The following is a 14,452-nucleotide window of genomic DNA, read 5'->3' on the forward strand; positions in this document are numbered from 1 at the left end:
TTTTTTTCTCCTCCATCATCCACTTCAAAGAAGAGCAGACAGAAAAGGCAGCTCCCAATCTTCTTGTAAGTTTCTGTTTCTTTCTGTGACTGTTGCTTCAGTCAAGAGGAACGTCATATTTTTTTAAACCTATTTGCCAAAAAATACAGTGACAAGAGAATGCCTGTGAACACTATAAAATTACAATATCTGTATTTCTGCATTCATTCGGCTCAGTATGTATTTTGTAAATCCGAGCTTGAATAATAGATAAAAAGAATTTTGTGAAATAAACATTACACAAAAAGTGTACTTTAATGGCATTTACAGCATTACGCATTGATCTAACATTCTTTGTTCTTGTTGGAAACGGTATGCACACATCATGAATATTCATTTCCATTAAGGGGTATTTTACATTAGATACTCTCATCAGTGGTATGACAGTCAGTCTGAGGCTGCTTCCCCACACACGCTCGTCAACATATACATGTCGGCTCTGTCAAAAGAGATTTCTGAGGACAATGAGAAACATGAAATCAATAAAATAGTGCCAAGCAGTCTAAAGGTTCACATATTTTTTTTCCAACAAATTGGATGCTGGATCAATGTGTTTGATTTTTTTCATGTGTCATTTATTTTATCAGTTTCTCACTGGAATGTCAAGTTTATTCACATTTCTTTTCAAATTATATAGAAACAAAACGTTCGATGCAAAAACCTTTGCACAGATTATCTGTCTGCTTGTGTGTTTTCGCAGTGCAATTATTGTGTTTTTTGCCACAGGTCTGGGTAATGCAGGTCAGCTCACTGATGCATTGCAATTTGGCACCTGCTTAAAAAGCACCATGGAGGTCGGGAACCAAACATCAAGAATTAACTGTGATGCCTGTGCTAAAAGATACTGGGTTTTCCAAATATTGGTCCACAGTTTTTTAAGCCGACAGCAGTGAGCTTTATGCGCCAAATGACCACCAGAACTGAACTGGACTTTGATCAATCAAAAGTGATGGAAAAGGGGAAATAATACAAAAGAAGAAAAAGAAAAGCAATCAATGGAAGAAGAGGGGTTCAAAAAAACAAGAGACAAAGTACCTGCAGAGGCATTAGACTGAAAATGCTTGATGACTGAGCATAGAGAAGTGGCCAGTGCACACTTACAAAGGGCGGTTGACTGTTTACATAGAGAGATCTACAAACTATTTGTCTGGAGCATGCCAGTGTAAGTGAGTATGATGCATTCCTTGTCTTTAGTACAAGTTTCACAAGCTGGATATTTTCTTGTTGTGCATTCCATGTCTGTGATTATAGGCTATGATGCCCTGGGGCTGCTGTCACATTTAAATAACAACCACAACTACGGATTCTTTTCCCCCAAGTTATATAAACTTAACTGAGCACAGTGCCTCCTATGTTTGGACATACCTGCAGCATTGAAAGATGAGGAGTGTGCAGCCATTTTTTGAAAGACAGAATTACCAAGATACAGTATGTTTAGAGCATAAAAGATATAGAACTCTGATGAACAAATGAGTGGCTGACACATTTAAAATGTTATGACATTTGGGTATCTGGGTGTTTGGCGGTAGTGCTGCCAGAAGCAAAAGTTTCCTTTGCAATTGGCTTTTGACTCTGGAACTGAAATTAAATTTAGGTTTAAATGACTACTTTCTGCTAGTATACAGTAGCTTGGAGCAGGGGCACAAAGAACATTGGATCTTTTCCATTATTTTTACTCCCTCTTTTTACTTTACTTCATTTTAAGTAAAATACTATAATTAAGATCCTGAAAAGTGGTTTCAGAAGAACCTGACAGGTGGATGAAAATGCTTTTGTACATCGTCTGGTACATCTGTTAATTTTCAATGGGGTTAAGTTAGAGTGTTCTAATTTCAAAAATTCTTACAAGGGCATTTTAAGCCACAGTCATGAAACTACATTGAAACAACTGTTATGTTATAAACTATACAAAGATCAATATTTAATCTAGTTCCCTTTAAAGTCAGTATCAATATTTAATCCATTTTAATACTGTCTTTTACAATAAAACCTAATGTTGACATTGATAAATAAAAGGGATTAAGGAAGTCTTGACATTTACAATGGAAATTTAAGAGAGTGCACAGGGAAATGTATTAAAATATCAATATTAAATAATATAAAACGAGATTAAGATTTTAAAATAATTTAAATTAATATATAAAATGAAATTTTGTAGAAGTATGCTCTGTTAAGATACAAATTGATGTAAATTAAATTAGAAGACAGGGCTTCTGATTATACTTGAAGGCAGCGTTAACACCTAGCATGTGGAGGTTCTGAAATGATGCAGAGTAGCGCAGGCAATAGTAGAACTAGTAGCACTACTGTCACATGTACAGAGCCCAGGGAAATTCTTTCTTGCATGTTCAGCTAACATGTAACATGTAGAAGCACAAAAGCCTAAAGTGACTTTAAATGTGAGACTGAGATAAGGTAAAAATAATTAACAGAAAATAGAATGCTTAGCATCCAAATGCCACAACTCAAAAGAGTTGCTACTTACTCCTGTCTCGTATATAGGATTGTCAAAGGCTGACTCCACTGTGATGTGATTGTATGGGTGGCTGCTAGGCAGATGTAACCGAAACGTTTTCCTCTGAACCCTGCAATACACAAGAATAAGAAAAGAACAAACCATTTGAGAAAAATAACATTTACAATTTCAGAAAAACTAAATTAGTAGTGAATAGGATAGAGCCTTTGACATTATACAAGACTTAGTCTCATAAATACATAGGACACAACAGCAGATCACCTAATTCCTGGAAAGAATTAAGAATTTAAAAAACATACTGTATTAACTATACTACTACTACTATTATTATTATTATTGATGATACTACTAATAATAAACACTATAGGCTTCTGTTTATTTTAAACAATATGTTTAACTAGCCAACCCGCGGCGTAGCATACGCCGCATAATTATGTATTGATGGGTGAACACTTCCTGAACAACACAGTTGTCCAAATGGGGTGGGTTTGTGGATACCACTGTGAGTGAATGAAAAGATAGACCTCTGGAGAGAGCAACATATAATTGTCCGTGACTGAAAGCGGGATCGTCTGTGATGAAGAAGGCCACGCTGGTGAAAGTTTCTTCGTCGGTAGGGATAAGTGTCAGTACTTGTAGATTAAGGTGTAGCGAGTCTTCGTTGTTGACGCTTAATATAGCTTGCGTACTGAGATGTTCCGGAGTCATAGTTGAGAAACACTTTTTTAATGTCTTTTAAGCACAGGGGAAAAAATGAACATGTGAAACATCTGTAATGTAATAATCCATCAAGAAAAGTAACAATCTGTCTACGACCTGATCTCTGTAAACAGAAGTGATAAGAAAATCGAGCCCAGTGTATTCTTTAACTGCCTTGTGGTGCTGTAGTAGTGCTGCTGCTTTGCAGTAAGGAGATTGTGGAAGATTGTGGTTTCCCTTCCCGGTTCCTCCCTGTGTGGATAGCGCTTTGAATACTGAGAACACCGCTATATCAATGTAACGAAGTATTAACAGGAAATTGCCTTCGTGTAATAGTAAAAGGCAAATTATCCGCGACAAACAAACTGTTTTACACACTGCATACCAACCCGCGGCGTAGTATACGCTGCATAATCACGCCGCTTTTTAAATGTTTTTTAAGGAGAGGGAAAAAAATTAACATTTGCAAAATCTGTAACGCTGCTTTCAGTAAGTACAATGCACACACGTTTAATTTGTCGGCCACTTTTTGCCATTCATCTTTTCTGGTTTGGGCTGCTTTTGCAGTGTTACCGCTTGTGCATATTAAATCTTGAAATCCTTCGAGTAACTAATTAACTAACACCAACCACACACACAACTTGTGTGAAACAAATGCGCCCGTACTTTCATAATTTTGTTGCAGCCTATTGTGGAGTCAGGCACAGAGAAGGTCAGCTGCTGAGAGAGCATCTCGACTGTTGCAGGGCCTGCATCGGTGAAGCAGGTAAGATGCTAATGAAACAGAGGCACAGGGCTTATTGGTTTTTAAAGACTGCTTCCTTCATTGTGTTTTAACCTCAGTTTTAAAGGATTGTTTTAAGAATCCCATGGGATACCCCTCGCAAACTGTCTTAGACACTGCATTCAGCAATTCACATTCGCGACAAACATGCCTCTTCTTACATGGTCCTGCCGCGTCCACCCTCGTTCTCAAAGCATACACACCACCTGGTCATGTGCCCACTCGCAAGAGCAACTCACGGAGACCCGGCCACCAACTCTAACAGTCTGCGATGGTGGTGCGTGCGTCATAACCGAAAAGAATAATGAAAAGTCAAATTGTGGCTCAGAGGTGCATGTGGACACCTAGCACAGATGAAAGCGACTTACGGGGTGGTCGGTGAGTTGTTGCGTCCGGGCACATGAGCAGGCAGTGGGAATGCCTAGAGAGCGAGGGTGGACGCGGGCCGGGGAATAAGGAGTGTTGGTGGGCGGGGAAACATTTTCCGTGTTCCTGCAGGACCATCTAAGAAGACGCATGTTTGTCACGGATGCGGTGGACGCGGGCCGGGGAATAAAGAGTGTTGGTGGGCGGGGAAACGTTTTCCGTGTTCCTGCAGGACCATCTAAGAAGACGCATGTTTGTCGCGGATGCGAATTGCTGTATGTAGCGTGTAAAACAGTTTGCAATGTTGCACGCGGTTGTGCGTCGTAACCGAAAAGTCAATGTGGCTCAGAGCTGCATGTGGACTGTAGCACAGACAAACAGAAATGACGGCGTGCTTTCCGAGGCATCGCGTCCAAGTTGGTGGGCGTGGCTCTGCGAGTTTTCGTGGTATCCAATGGTCTTAGAGTTGGTGGGCATGGCTCCTTCCTGTGTGCTTTCATGGGTGTGGGCGTGGCTCCTTCCTGCGTGCTTTCATGGGTGTCTTGCCCGCTCTGGTGGCGGCTTAGAGAATTATATATATAGATGTAGGTTATTTTTATAATCATGAGACAAAATGTCATTATTTTCTAGCATCATACCCAAAAATATTTTTGTAACTGAAACATTTGTTATATTTCATATTTTTTATATATCATTTGTGTAGTACAAAATTAGGGCGGCACGGTGGCAGTCGCAGTAAGGAGACCTGGGTTTGCTTCCCGGGTCCTTCCTGCGTGGAGTTTGCATGTTCTCCCCGTGTCTGCGTGGGTTTCCTTCGGGTACTCCGGTTTCTTCCCACAGTCCAAAGACATGCAGGTTAGGTGCATTGACGATCCATGGCAAGGTGCATTGGTGTGCTTGGTGTGGGTGTGTGCCACTGCGGTGGGATTTGATCCTGCCTTGTGGCCTGTGCTGGCTGGGATTGGCTCCAGCAGACCCCTGTGACCCTGTGTTAGGATATAGCGGGTTGGATACTGACTGACTGACTAGTACAACATTCAGAGGTCTGGGTTGTGGAAGGAAGGAAGTACCAAAGAAAATAGCCATAGTCTCTGCTATCTGAACAAAAATATTAATTAATAGATAGATAGATAGATAGATAGATAGACAGACAGACAGACAGACAGACAGACAGACAGATAGATAGATAGATATATAGTGTGATGGACGGCCGGCAGTTCAACCCAGCTGAAATCCCCAGAACGCTAGATGGCGACTTCCCTGCAGCTTAGCGGTGCCCTGGATTCCCGAAGGGCACTATAGGAGATGGAGTTCAGTTTCACAGCCCTGGTGGGTACCGTGGGTGCTGCCAGGGGACACTGGAGGAAGTCCAATATAGCCCGGAAGTACTCCCAAGTCATGGGGATGGAAGGACAGAAGTACTTCTGGGCTGAAGAAAATACAAGTCTCCATCTGACCCGGAAGTGCTGGTGAATCACATGGACAGAAGGACAGAAGCACTTCCGGCTCAAGGACTATATAAAGGACTAGTGGAGACCCAGCAAGAGAGCCAGAGTTGGGAGGGAGTGTGACGGAGCTGCTGGGAGGAGAGAATTGTATTAGGGATTATTAATTTATTGTTTATTGTGGTGGTTGTGGTGCTTTGGGGCACAACATTGAAAAAAGAAGAAATTAAAATTGATTCTTAGTGATTTTATCCTGTGTCTTGCGTACTGTCTGTTGGGGTAAAGGTGAGCAGCAGCACCACCAAGCGTCCACTTTGTGACAATAGATAGATACTACTAATAATAAACACCTATAGGCTTCTGTTTATTTTACACAACATATTTAATGTATTAGTTTATATAATCATGAGACAAAATGTTTTAAATGACAGAATACTTAGGAGAAACCCCATTTAACCTGACTGCAAGTCCTTAAAGCTTTCTGTTCAACAAATCTCATTATGAATATGTTATAAGGTACTTAATTGTAATGACACAGAGGTCATCATTCTATCAAGTGATATTCTGCAGAAACACATTTTGGAAATTATGCAGAAGGAAACAATTAGAAAAAAGAGTGCATTAGAAATGACACCAATAAGTGCAGTTGCATGTCACACTATAAAGACTTTGTACCAAAGTGGCCAGCAGACTTCTTTATTTGAAATGTGCTAAAAATCTCTAGACTATGTACCAACTCTATAACTTTTTGATAGGTTAAATTTTAGAGAATAATTGAACATCACTGGATAGTGTCTTCTGTAAAGTTATACGCTATCCCCCAAGAAATATAACACATCACAATGATGCTAATACATACTCAGGTCACTTTACATTAAGAAACACAGCCTGGGGCCACAGGCTCAATAGTCACTGTTGGTTGGTGTTCACAGATCAAAAAAAGAAATAATCCTCTCCAAGTCAGTTTGCCTTCAATATACTGTTGGGCATCGGAAACACCAGCAATTGCATAATAGTCAAAATATAATGCCCTTTTTGATAATTTTCCCCAAAATTCTTACTTTGAGAAGTAGACATAAAGCCCTGCAACAGCTAGCACAATAATGGTGATGGGGATGAGTATGGCCATCACAGTGCCACTCTTCTCCAGTGGATCATGTACTGATGCCTTGGCAACTAGAAAGAGAGAAACAGAAACATCAACTGCTTAAGGCCTGAATGTACTATAACAACCAATGCACGCAGTACATTGTGACAGATTTCCCATTTGGCAAAATGTTGAAAGGGAGATAAGGGGCACCAGTATGTTATAGGATGGAGGAGGTGGCCAACAGACTAATGAGAAATTCATCTGTAGAGCCCATAGCCAATATAACTGATGCATCTTTAATTAGTCAGCACTCTCTCAAATGCATGCACCACAACCATTATTTTAAATATGTTATTAAAGGAATAATAATTTCATATTTCATTCATTGTTTCTTTATTTCTTAGACTACAATCTTACAAACCATTTTTCAAAACATTACTACTCAGTAAATAAACCATGCCTACAAATAGAAAAACAACCTCTTGTATTTTGCAAACTGCAAAAAAAAAGAATCGAGGTTTATGTTTAATGCAGACCCCTATAAAGTTTAAAGTCTTAAAGTGATGTGGCTGTTTTACCAAATTTAAAGGTCTTATATATTATGTTCACTGGTGTTCAGTACTTAAAAAGTATTCATGTTTTGTAAATTTAAACTGGTTTTATAAGAATTTATTATCACAGAAAATATATTATGTGAAGGTTAGGAAGCACCAAAGAGCCCCAAGCCCTGAACATGACCACAAAAGACAGTCCTGGGTTCAAACAAAGGGTGTTTATTGCAAGGATACTTTGTTTATAGAAGCACAAATCACAAGTCGCTTTCTCTCCTCTTTCATGTCCTCTCTCTGCTGCACTACTGTCCTCCAGTCCAGTGTTCCTTCCAGCTCTGACTCGTCTGGACAAGGCAGTGTGGTCCCTTTTATCGAGGACCCGGGAGTACTTCCGGTGATGTGGGGAAGATCTTCCAGGTTATGACAAAGCCAGGGAGATCCTCCTCCGGCTGGGATTCCCACGGCGCTACTCCTCCGAACTCCAAATCTCATGCTGCCCTATGGGCGTCCAAACTGGGACTCTATATGAGGGACACTGCCACCTATTAAAGTGGGGAGTGAACTGATACCTGTTGTGCTTTCCTGACAGTTCTTGTATTCTTTGGGGATCCCACCCAGGATGAGAATCATAAGACATCCTAACCAGGTATTGCCCCCATTTAGTCCATCCTTCCATTATGGCATCCCATCCTGGGTGGGACACACAATTGTCCCCTGGGGTATCTACAATTAAAATACCTGCATGTCCTTCGGTGTATTGAAAATGGTGGTTGATAGTAAATACTGTATAAATTGTATGAAATTATATGCTTGCATTGATTGGTAGTATGAAAGTGTTCTTGCTGGGCAATGTGAACTTTTAATAAGAAATATACTGCTAGTTGTTTTAGTGTGAAGTCAGCTTTATCATTAAGCCTGTAACTTTTCTCAAGAGTTTTGGTTTTCCTGATATTTAATTCTATTCACGATTAGTATCTATTTGTATTTTTTTTGTTTACACCATTTTTCACTGGCCTTGTTTTACTTTAACTTTATCACAATTAAATTTGAGTGACTGTGAGAATGTTACATTTAATAATCTATAGAGCACCACAAATAATATTGAAGTGGTTCAGCTGTCAATGTGACTGTAACCTTTTCAGGTATGAAATAGTTGCTTTGTCTGAGATAAAGCCTTTTACTTTGATATTCATGTGATAATGTAGCACCTGAGTGGGTTTCTGAGGACTCCATCTATGCAAAAATTTTTTTATGTAAAGTCAGAGTTTCTTACAATTAATGGGAATATAGGCAATTTTTTCAAGTCTAGAAATAGTATCTTGTAAAATTCACCCCAGGCAATCAAGCAGTTTTTACCGTATTTTGTTAAAGCAGAAAGTGCCACTTCAAACTTCAGAATAAAATATCTGTAATAAGAAGTGACTGAGCCAGCAGAGGAGGCCATAAGTAAATAAATAAATTTTATCTAATAACATTCTGGTATATCATAATTTAAAGCCACATATAAACAATATGCAGTATATGCAGCTTTTAAGTTTAAAAAGGATACATTCTGATTGCTTAAACACATCAAGTCGCCACAAGTCACCCTTACATGCTAGGAAATGGGTAAGCACATGTCAGGGGTGATGGAGCACACAAAACAGCGAGAAAGAGCTCTTTTTACCTAAACCTTGATTCCACTCAAAAACATGTTGCTTCAACCCAACCAACTGCTACAGCTTGTGAAAGTGGCAATAACAAAGTGCACAAAGAAGAGTAAAGTGAGGAGGAGGAGAGAGACAGATCATCTGATGAAGAAAGCGACCAAGCAAATAAAAAAAAAAACAGTGCAACAGATGCAGATGAAATCTATAATAATAACAGAAAAATGAATGTGTAGCAAATGATAAAAGCAACAGAGCTGGTGGCCCATTACAGTCTACCAGGACAAAAAAACGATAACCTAGCATTCTTGTTCGGGATTAATATTCAAGAAAGCTGCCCCACCGATCCACACGGGTTCTAAAATCAGACCCTCACTCCAGATGTCATAGTAGCTCATATCAATCATATGCTAAACTTGTCCACGTGGAATTTGTATATGTTGTGTGCTGGGCTTAAGGGTGAGGCTCATGGAGGGCCCACTAAAGAGCTTGTACCCCCGTTGAAAAGCCTTGCTCTGCTAATGGTAATGACCAACTAGCTCTAACACTGTGTTTCAGGATAAGGAAAACCTCTCCAAGTTTTGTAACTGTGGTTTAATTAATTAAAAATCCATTCAGTACTCGAAATAGTGGGTGTTAGACATTTCCAATTTATTTTTTTTGGAGTTTGGAGCTTCTTTTACACTTTTCAGTACTGCTTATATACATAACAGGTAGGTTTTCCGCGTATTGAAAATTATGACAATGCACAGATACTTTAGTATTCAGCCTATTATTAATACATTTGGGCCAATATATGCTGAATGTTGAAGCACAAACAGTAATCTTACAAACTCATACTGTTCATTAGAAGTTTTGAATGCTTTTATAGTGTCTTGAACTTGGGAGTTCCTTCAAATAATGTCCTTAAACCTGTTGTAAAAGTCCCACAACAGGAAGTGCCTATAAACCTATGTCTTTAATAACAAAATGGAAAACAAAGAATCTTTATAAAATTAAAAAAATATATACTAAATTCTCTATAGCACAAGAGGCCTGAAAGGAGTTACCTTAGTACAATAGGCAATCCATTGGCAAACAAGTCTCAAAAAAAGGTAATGCTGTCAACAAAACCAACAGTTGTCATGTGAATTTGGTCTCAGTGTCTATTTGTACCTTTCACCAGACAGTCTGAAATGGTATTTAAAGCCTAAGGACTACCTTGGAAGGAGCATCTGGCTTGGAGGCCTAATGAGAGCTAAAAGGGGGAGGGGCAAACCATACCTCAAAGGGTTAAAGTACAGTAGTGAAAGCAAAAATAAATCGTGACAGAGAGAAAGTGGAGGAAGTCACTTGCATCAAGGGACAAACTACACCAACTACACAAAGCCATCACACAAACCCAGGTTCATGTTACAGAAGGAAACAGAAACTGAACAGATTGATAGACCCTCTTTTGTTTTCTTTGGATGGTGATGGTGAGTGATGGTTTCCCTTGGATCTGAGGTTTGGCTCTTCAAAATCCTCACATTAAAGAAAGGAAAATGTTACTTCTTCTGACAGACATTTAAAGGACTTTTTATTTGCTGTTAACTCAATAGCATAATTATTATTTGTGTATTAGTGGCTTATTTTTTGAGTGTTTTATATTGTAATTTTGGGTGTATGCTGCAGTGTCAGAATTTGTATATAGTTAATTATATTGTTGTGTGTATTTTCAGGTTTTATATTAACACATCTTCATTCCATTGTTACATTTGCTTCTGTTGGTGTGCCCTGTTTTTGTTGTTGTGTCGGATAGGAAAGTAGAGTCGCTCACACTCCAGATTATTTATTCTTTTTTTAATTTTTGCTGCCTTTATGAGGATCGATAGCACATATTGTAATTGTGCCACTTCAAGGCAGGAAAAGGGCCACAAGGAGCAGTAAAACAACTGTAAAACAACTATAACTGACCAAAGAGAGATTGAGAAACAGAGCAAAGAGATCAAATATCCCAGATAATCAATACCAAATCAAAGCAATAATCACAGAGAACTCACCAATGCCCAGCACATACAAAGTACCGCAAAGGACTGTGTGTTCCTTCAGCCTTTATAGGGCTGAGGGTAGTCTCTTGACAAAGATGTATAGGTGGCCCTGCCTCTTGGGTAACCACCCTCAAAACACATGTAACATAACAGAACATGCATAGACTCATAGAAATTAATACAAATAATAAATAGAAATATTAGCATCAACAAATGAATCAAATGAGAACAAATAAAGACCTTAAAAAAGGAATCTGAGCTCAAGCCAAGGGAGGAACCTAGGCTGCCACATAACAAATAGTGTCAGTAAATATGCTGCCATGTTTGAAGAATTTGTTTAATCATCTGAAATCAAAGCAGAATCACATATTTGCAGCAGGTTTGGATCTAATACGATTAGGTGACAGGGTATCACTTTCGGATTTCCTGATGATGCCAGCTCTGTATCAGCTTTACTTTTTTTACGAATGGGAACTCTGCAAGCCTCCATGATTTCGTGTGGATAGACCTGAATTTTATACACTGTGTATAAAAATTATTTTATGTTTTTGTTAGCGTTGTTTTCCCTGGGAGATTAGAAACTGTCTTATTTCTCTCCTTTACGTTTATCAGTTATCCTTTTGTGTCACAGTTAAATCCTTTCCCATATGGGAAGTATACATTTATTACAGTTGTGTTTTTAGCATCAGCAGAGAGGTTCTCTTTAGCATCCCCTCAGTCATGCCACTACTTCAGTTCTATTGGCTTCTATGTTCCCAGAATTCTCACTTTAAACTTTACACGGCTCACTCTTTCTCCAACTGAAGCAAGTCCTTGCGTGTGGAGTAATAATTTGTGGGGATTATTCTGAATGAGAACAAGCGCTTTATCTTCCTTTCCGTATCTACACTCACTGGCCACTTTAGAACATTAGGGGGGTTGGACCACCTTTTGCTTTCAGAACTGCTGTAATTCTTCATGGCATAGAATCAACAAGGTGCTGGAAACATTTCTCATGGATTTTGGTCCATATTGACATGATAGCATTACTCAAATGGCTGCAGATTCGTCGGGTGCGCATCCATGATGCAAATCTCCCCTCCCACCACATCCCAAAGGTGCTCTGTTGGATTGAGACCTGGTGACTGTGGAGGCCATTTGAGTACAGTGAACTCACTGTCATGTTCAATAAACTAGTGTAAGATAGCTGAACTTTTTGACATGGCACATTATCCTGCTGGAAGTAGCCATCAGAAAATGGGTACACTGCATTCATAAAGGATTGGACATGGTCTGAAACAATACTCAGATAGCCTGTGGCATTTAAACAATGCTCAGTTTGTACTAAGGGGTGCAAAATGTGCCGAGAAAATATCCCCCACACCATTATACCACCAGCACCAGCCTGAATCTTTGATACAAGGCAGGATGGATCCATGCTTTCATGTTGTTGATGCCAAATTCTGACCCTACCATCTGAATCTCTCAGCAGAAGTCGAGACTCATCGGACCAGGCAACGTATTTTCAGTCTTCTTTTGTCCAATTTTGGTGAACTTGTGTGAATTGTAGCCTCTATTGCCTTTTCTTAGCTGACAGGAGTGGCACCCAGTGTGGTATCCTGCTTCTGTAGCCCATCTGCTTCAAGGTTCAACGTGTTGTGTGTTCAGTGATGCTCTTATGCATATCTCACTTATAATGAGTGGTTATTTAAATTACTGTTGCCTTTCTATCAGCTCAAACCAGTCTGGCCTTTCTCCTCTGACCTATGGCTTGTGGGGAACAGCCCGGACACAGACAGGCAGACATCGTTTTGTCACCCAACACACGTTTATTATAAACTATTATTTACAATTATTGTGCCACACAACCCACAGACTTCCCCAAAGTCCAGGCCAAACCACGATGCCTCACTCTTCAGGCTGCCTCCTGTCTATCCTTCCAAGACCTCGTCCTCTTCCACCCGACTCCAGCCTCGAATGAAGGGAGGTGGCCCCTTTTATCAGTACCCGGATGTGCTCCAGGTGTGCAATGGCCACCCCGCGGACACACCCCAGTGTGGCGGAAGTGCCGGCTGTCCTCCCAGAAGCACTCCGGGTGTTCCCTCTCTTCTTCTCCCCAGTACTTCCTGGTGTGGCGGAAGCACTGGGGTCCAGGGTCCTTCAGGCAGGGCGACTCCCCCTGGTGGTGACCATGGGCCCCTACAGGGTTGGGCTTCTAAGCCCTGTACCCGTGGCCCCCAGAACAACCAGGGTGGATGCCCCCTCGCAGTCTGGAGGAGGAATGAGCCCTCCTCCTGTCTTCCTGGGCGTCCCGGCCGGGCATGAGCCCTGTCCAGGTGCCACAGGCTTCAATAAGGCATTTTCACTCAGAGAACTGCTGCTCACTGGATATTTTCCCTTTTTGGACCATTCTCTGTAAACCCTAGTGAGGGTAAAGTGTAAAAATCCCAGCAGATCAGCAGTTTTCTGAAACACTCAGACCAGCTCGTTTGGCACCAACAAACATGCCTCATTCAAACTCACTTAAATCTCCTTTCTTCCCCATTCTGATGCTCAGTTTCAACTCAGCAGGTTGTCTTGACATTGTCTGCATGCCTGAATGCATTGTGTTGCTGCCATGTGATTGGCTGAGTATATACTTGTGTTAACAAGCAGTTGAAGTGGTGAACCTAATGAAGTGGACAGTGAGTGTATATATCAGGTTGTTGTGTATTTCTTTTTTTTCGCTTGAGAAAATGTGGCTGCAGAATGAATTGGCAGTTCTGTTAGTTTTATTTGCCAATCTGATTACTGAAGTTGCTAAAGAAGAATTACTGTATTTTTCTTTATATCTCTTGAGTTTTTTTAAAGTTAAAATAAAAGAGTTGGCTACATACTGTATAAACAAAGTTCATTATGGACATTGTGCATTATGTTCAATAATGTACAGGAATTTAATTGTTGTTTAATGGTAAATCTGTGAAACACTCAGAGCCTTACTGCTAAGTGGAGCTGTAAACAAACTGAAGTGAACGGAATTCATAAATGGCAGCGATACGTCCCCAAAGCTGTTAGAAGCTAGCTGCTAAGATCAAGTAGGTTTGGCAGGCAGCCCAGGAGAATTTCCAGTTTCTTGGCCTCCAGGGAACTGAAATCAGAACTCAGGAGTAAGCCTGGCACTGCAGAAGGGCACTGTGGTCTGTTTTGTTTTCTTGACTTTGGAATAGGATTCCCTTGACTGTTTATGTAATTCTGGAGACTCTCAGGCTCTGCGGCATCTACTTAACTGTTTTGTGCCTTTTTATCTTTTGGTTTGTTTGCTGAAGATCTTCCATGGTTTCCACGGTCCCAGGATGGCCCAGGATGTGTCACGAGGCCATGGGGGAATA

General features: G+C 40.3%; 1 protein-coding gene across 1 annotated transcript in view; it reads right to left on the reverse strand.

Moving 5' to 3' along the window:
- The window catches only part of sez6b (seizure related 6 homolog b), a 592,309-nt gene that overhangs the window by 14,270 nt on the left and 563,587 nt on the right, over nucleotides 1-14,452 (reverse strand). Inside the window, 2 exon segments of the mRNA XM_051930231.1 lie at nucleotides 2,525-2,624; nucleotides 6,871-6,985. Of these exon segments, the coding sequence (XP_051786191.1) occupies nucleotides 2,525-2,624; nucleotides 6,871-6,985 (215 nt within the window).

Source organism: Erpetoichthys calabaricus, chromosome 8 (assembly GCF_900747795.2).
Source record: "Erpetoichthys calabaricus chromosome 8, fErpCal1.3, whole genome shotgun sequence".
NCBI lineage: Eukaryota > Metazoa > Chordata > Cladistia > Polypteriformes > Polypteridae > Erpetoichthys > Erpetoichthys calabaricus.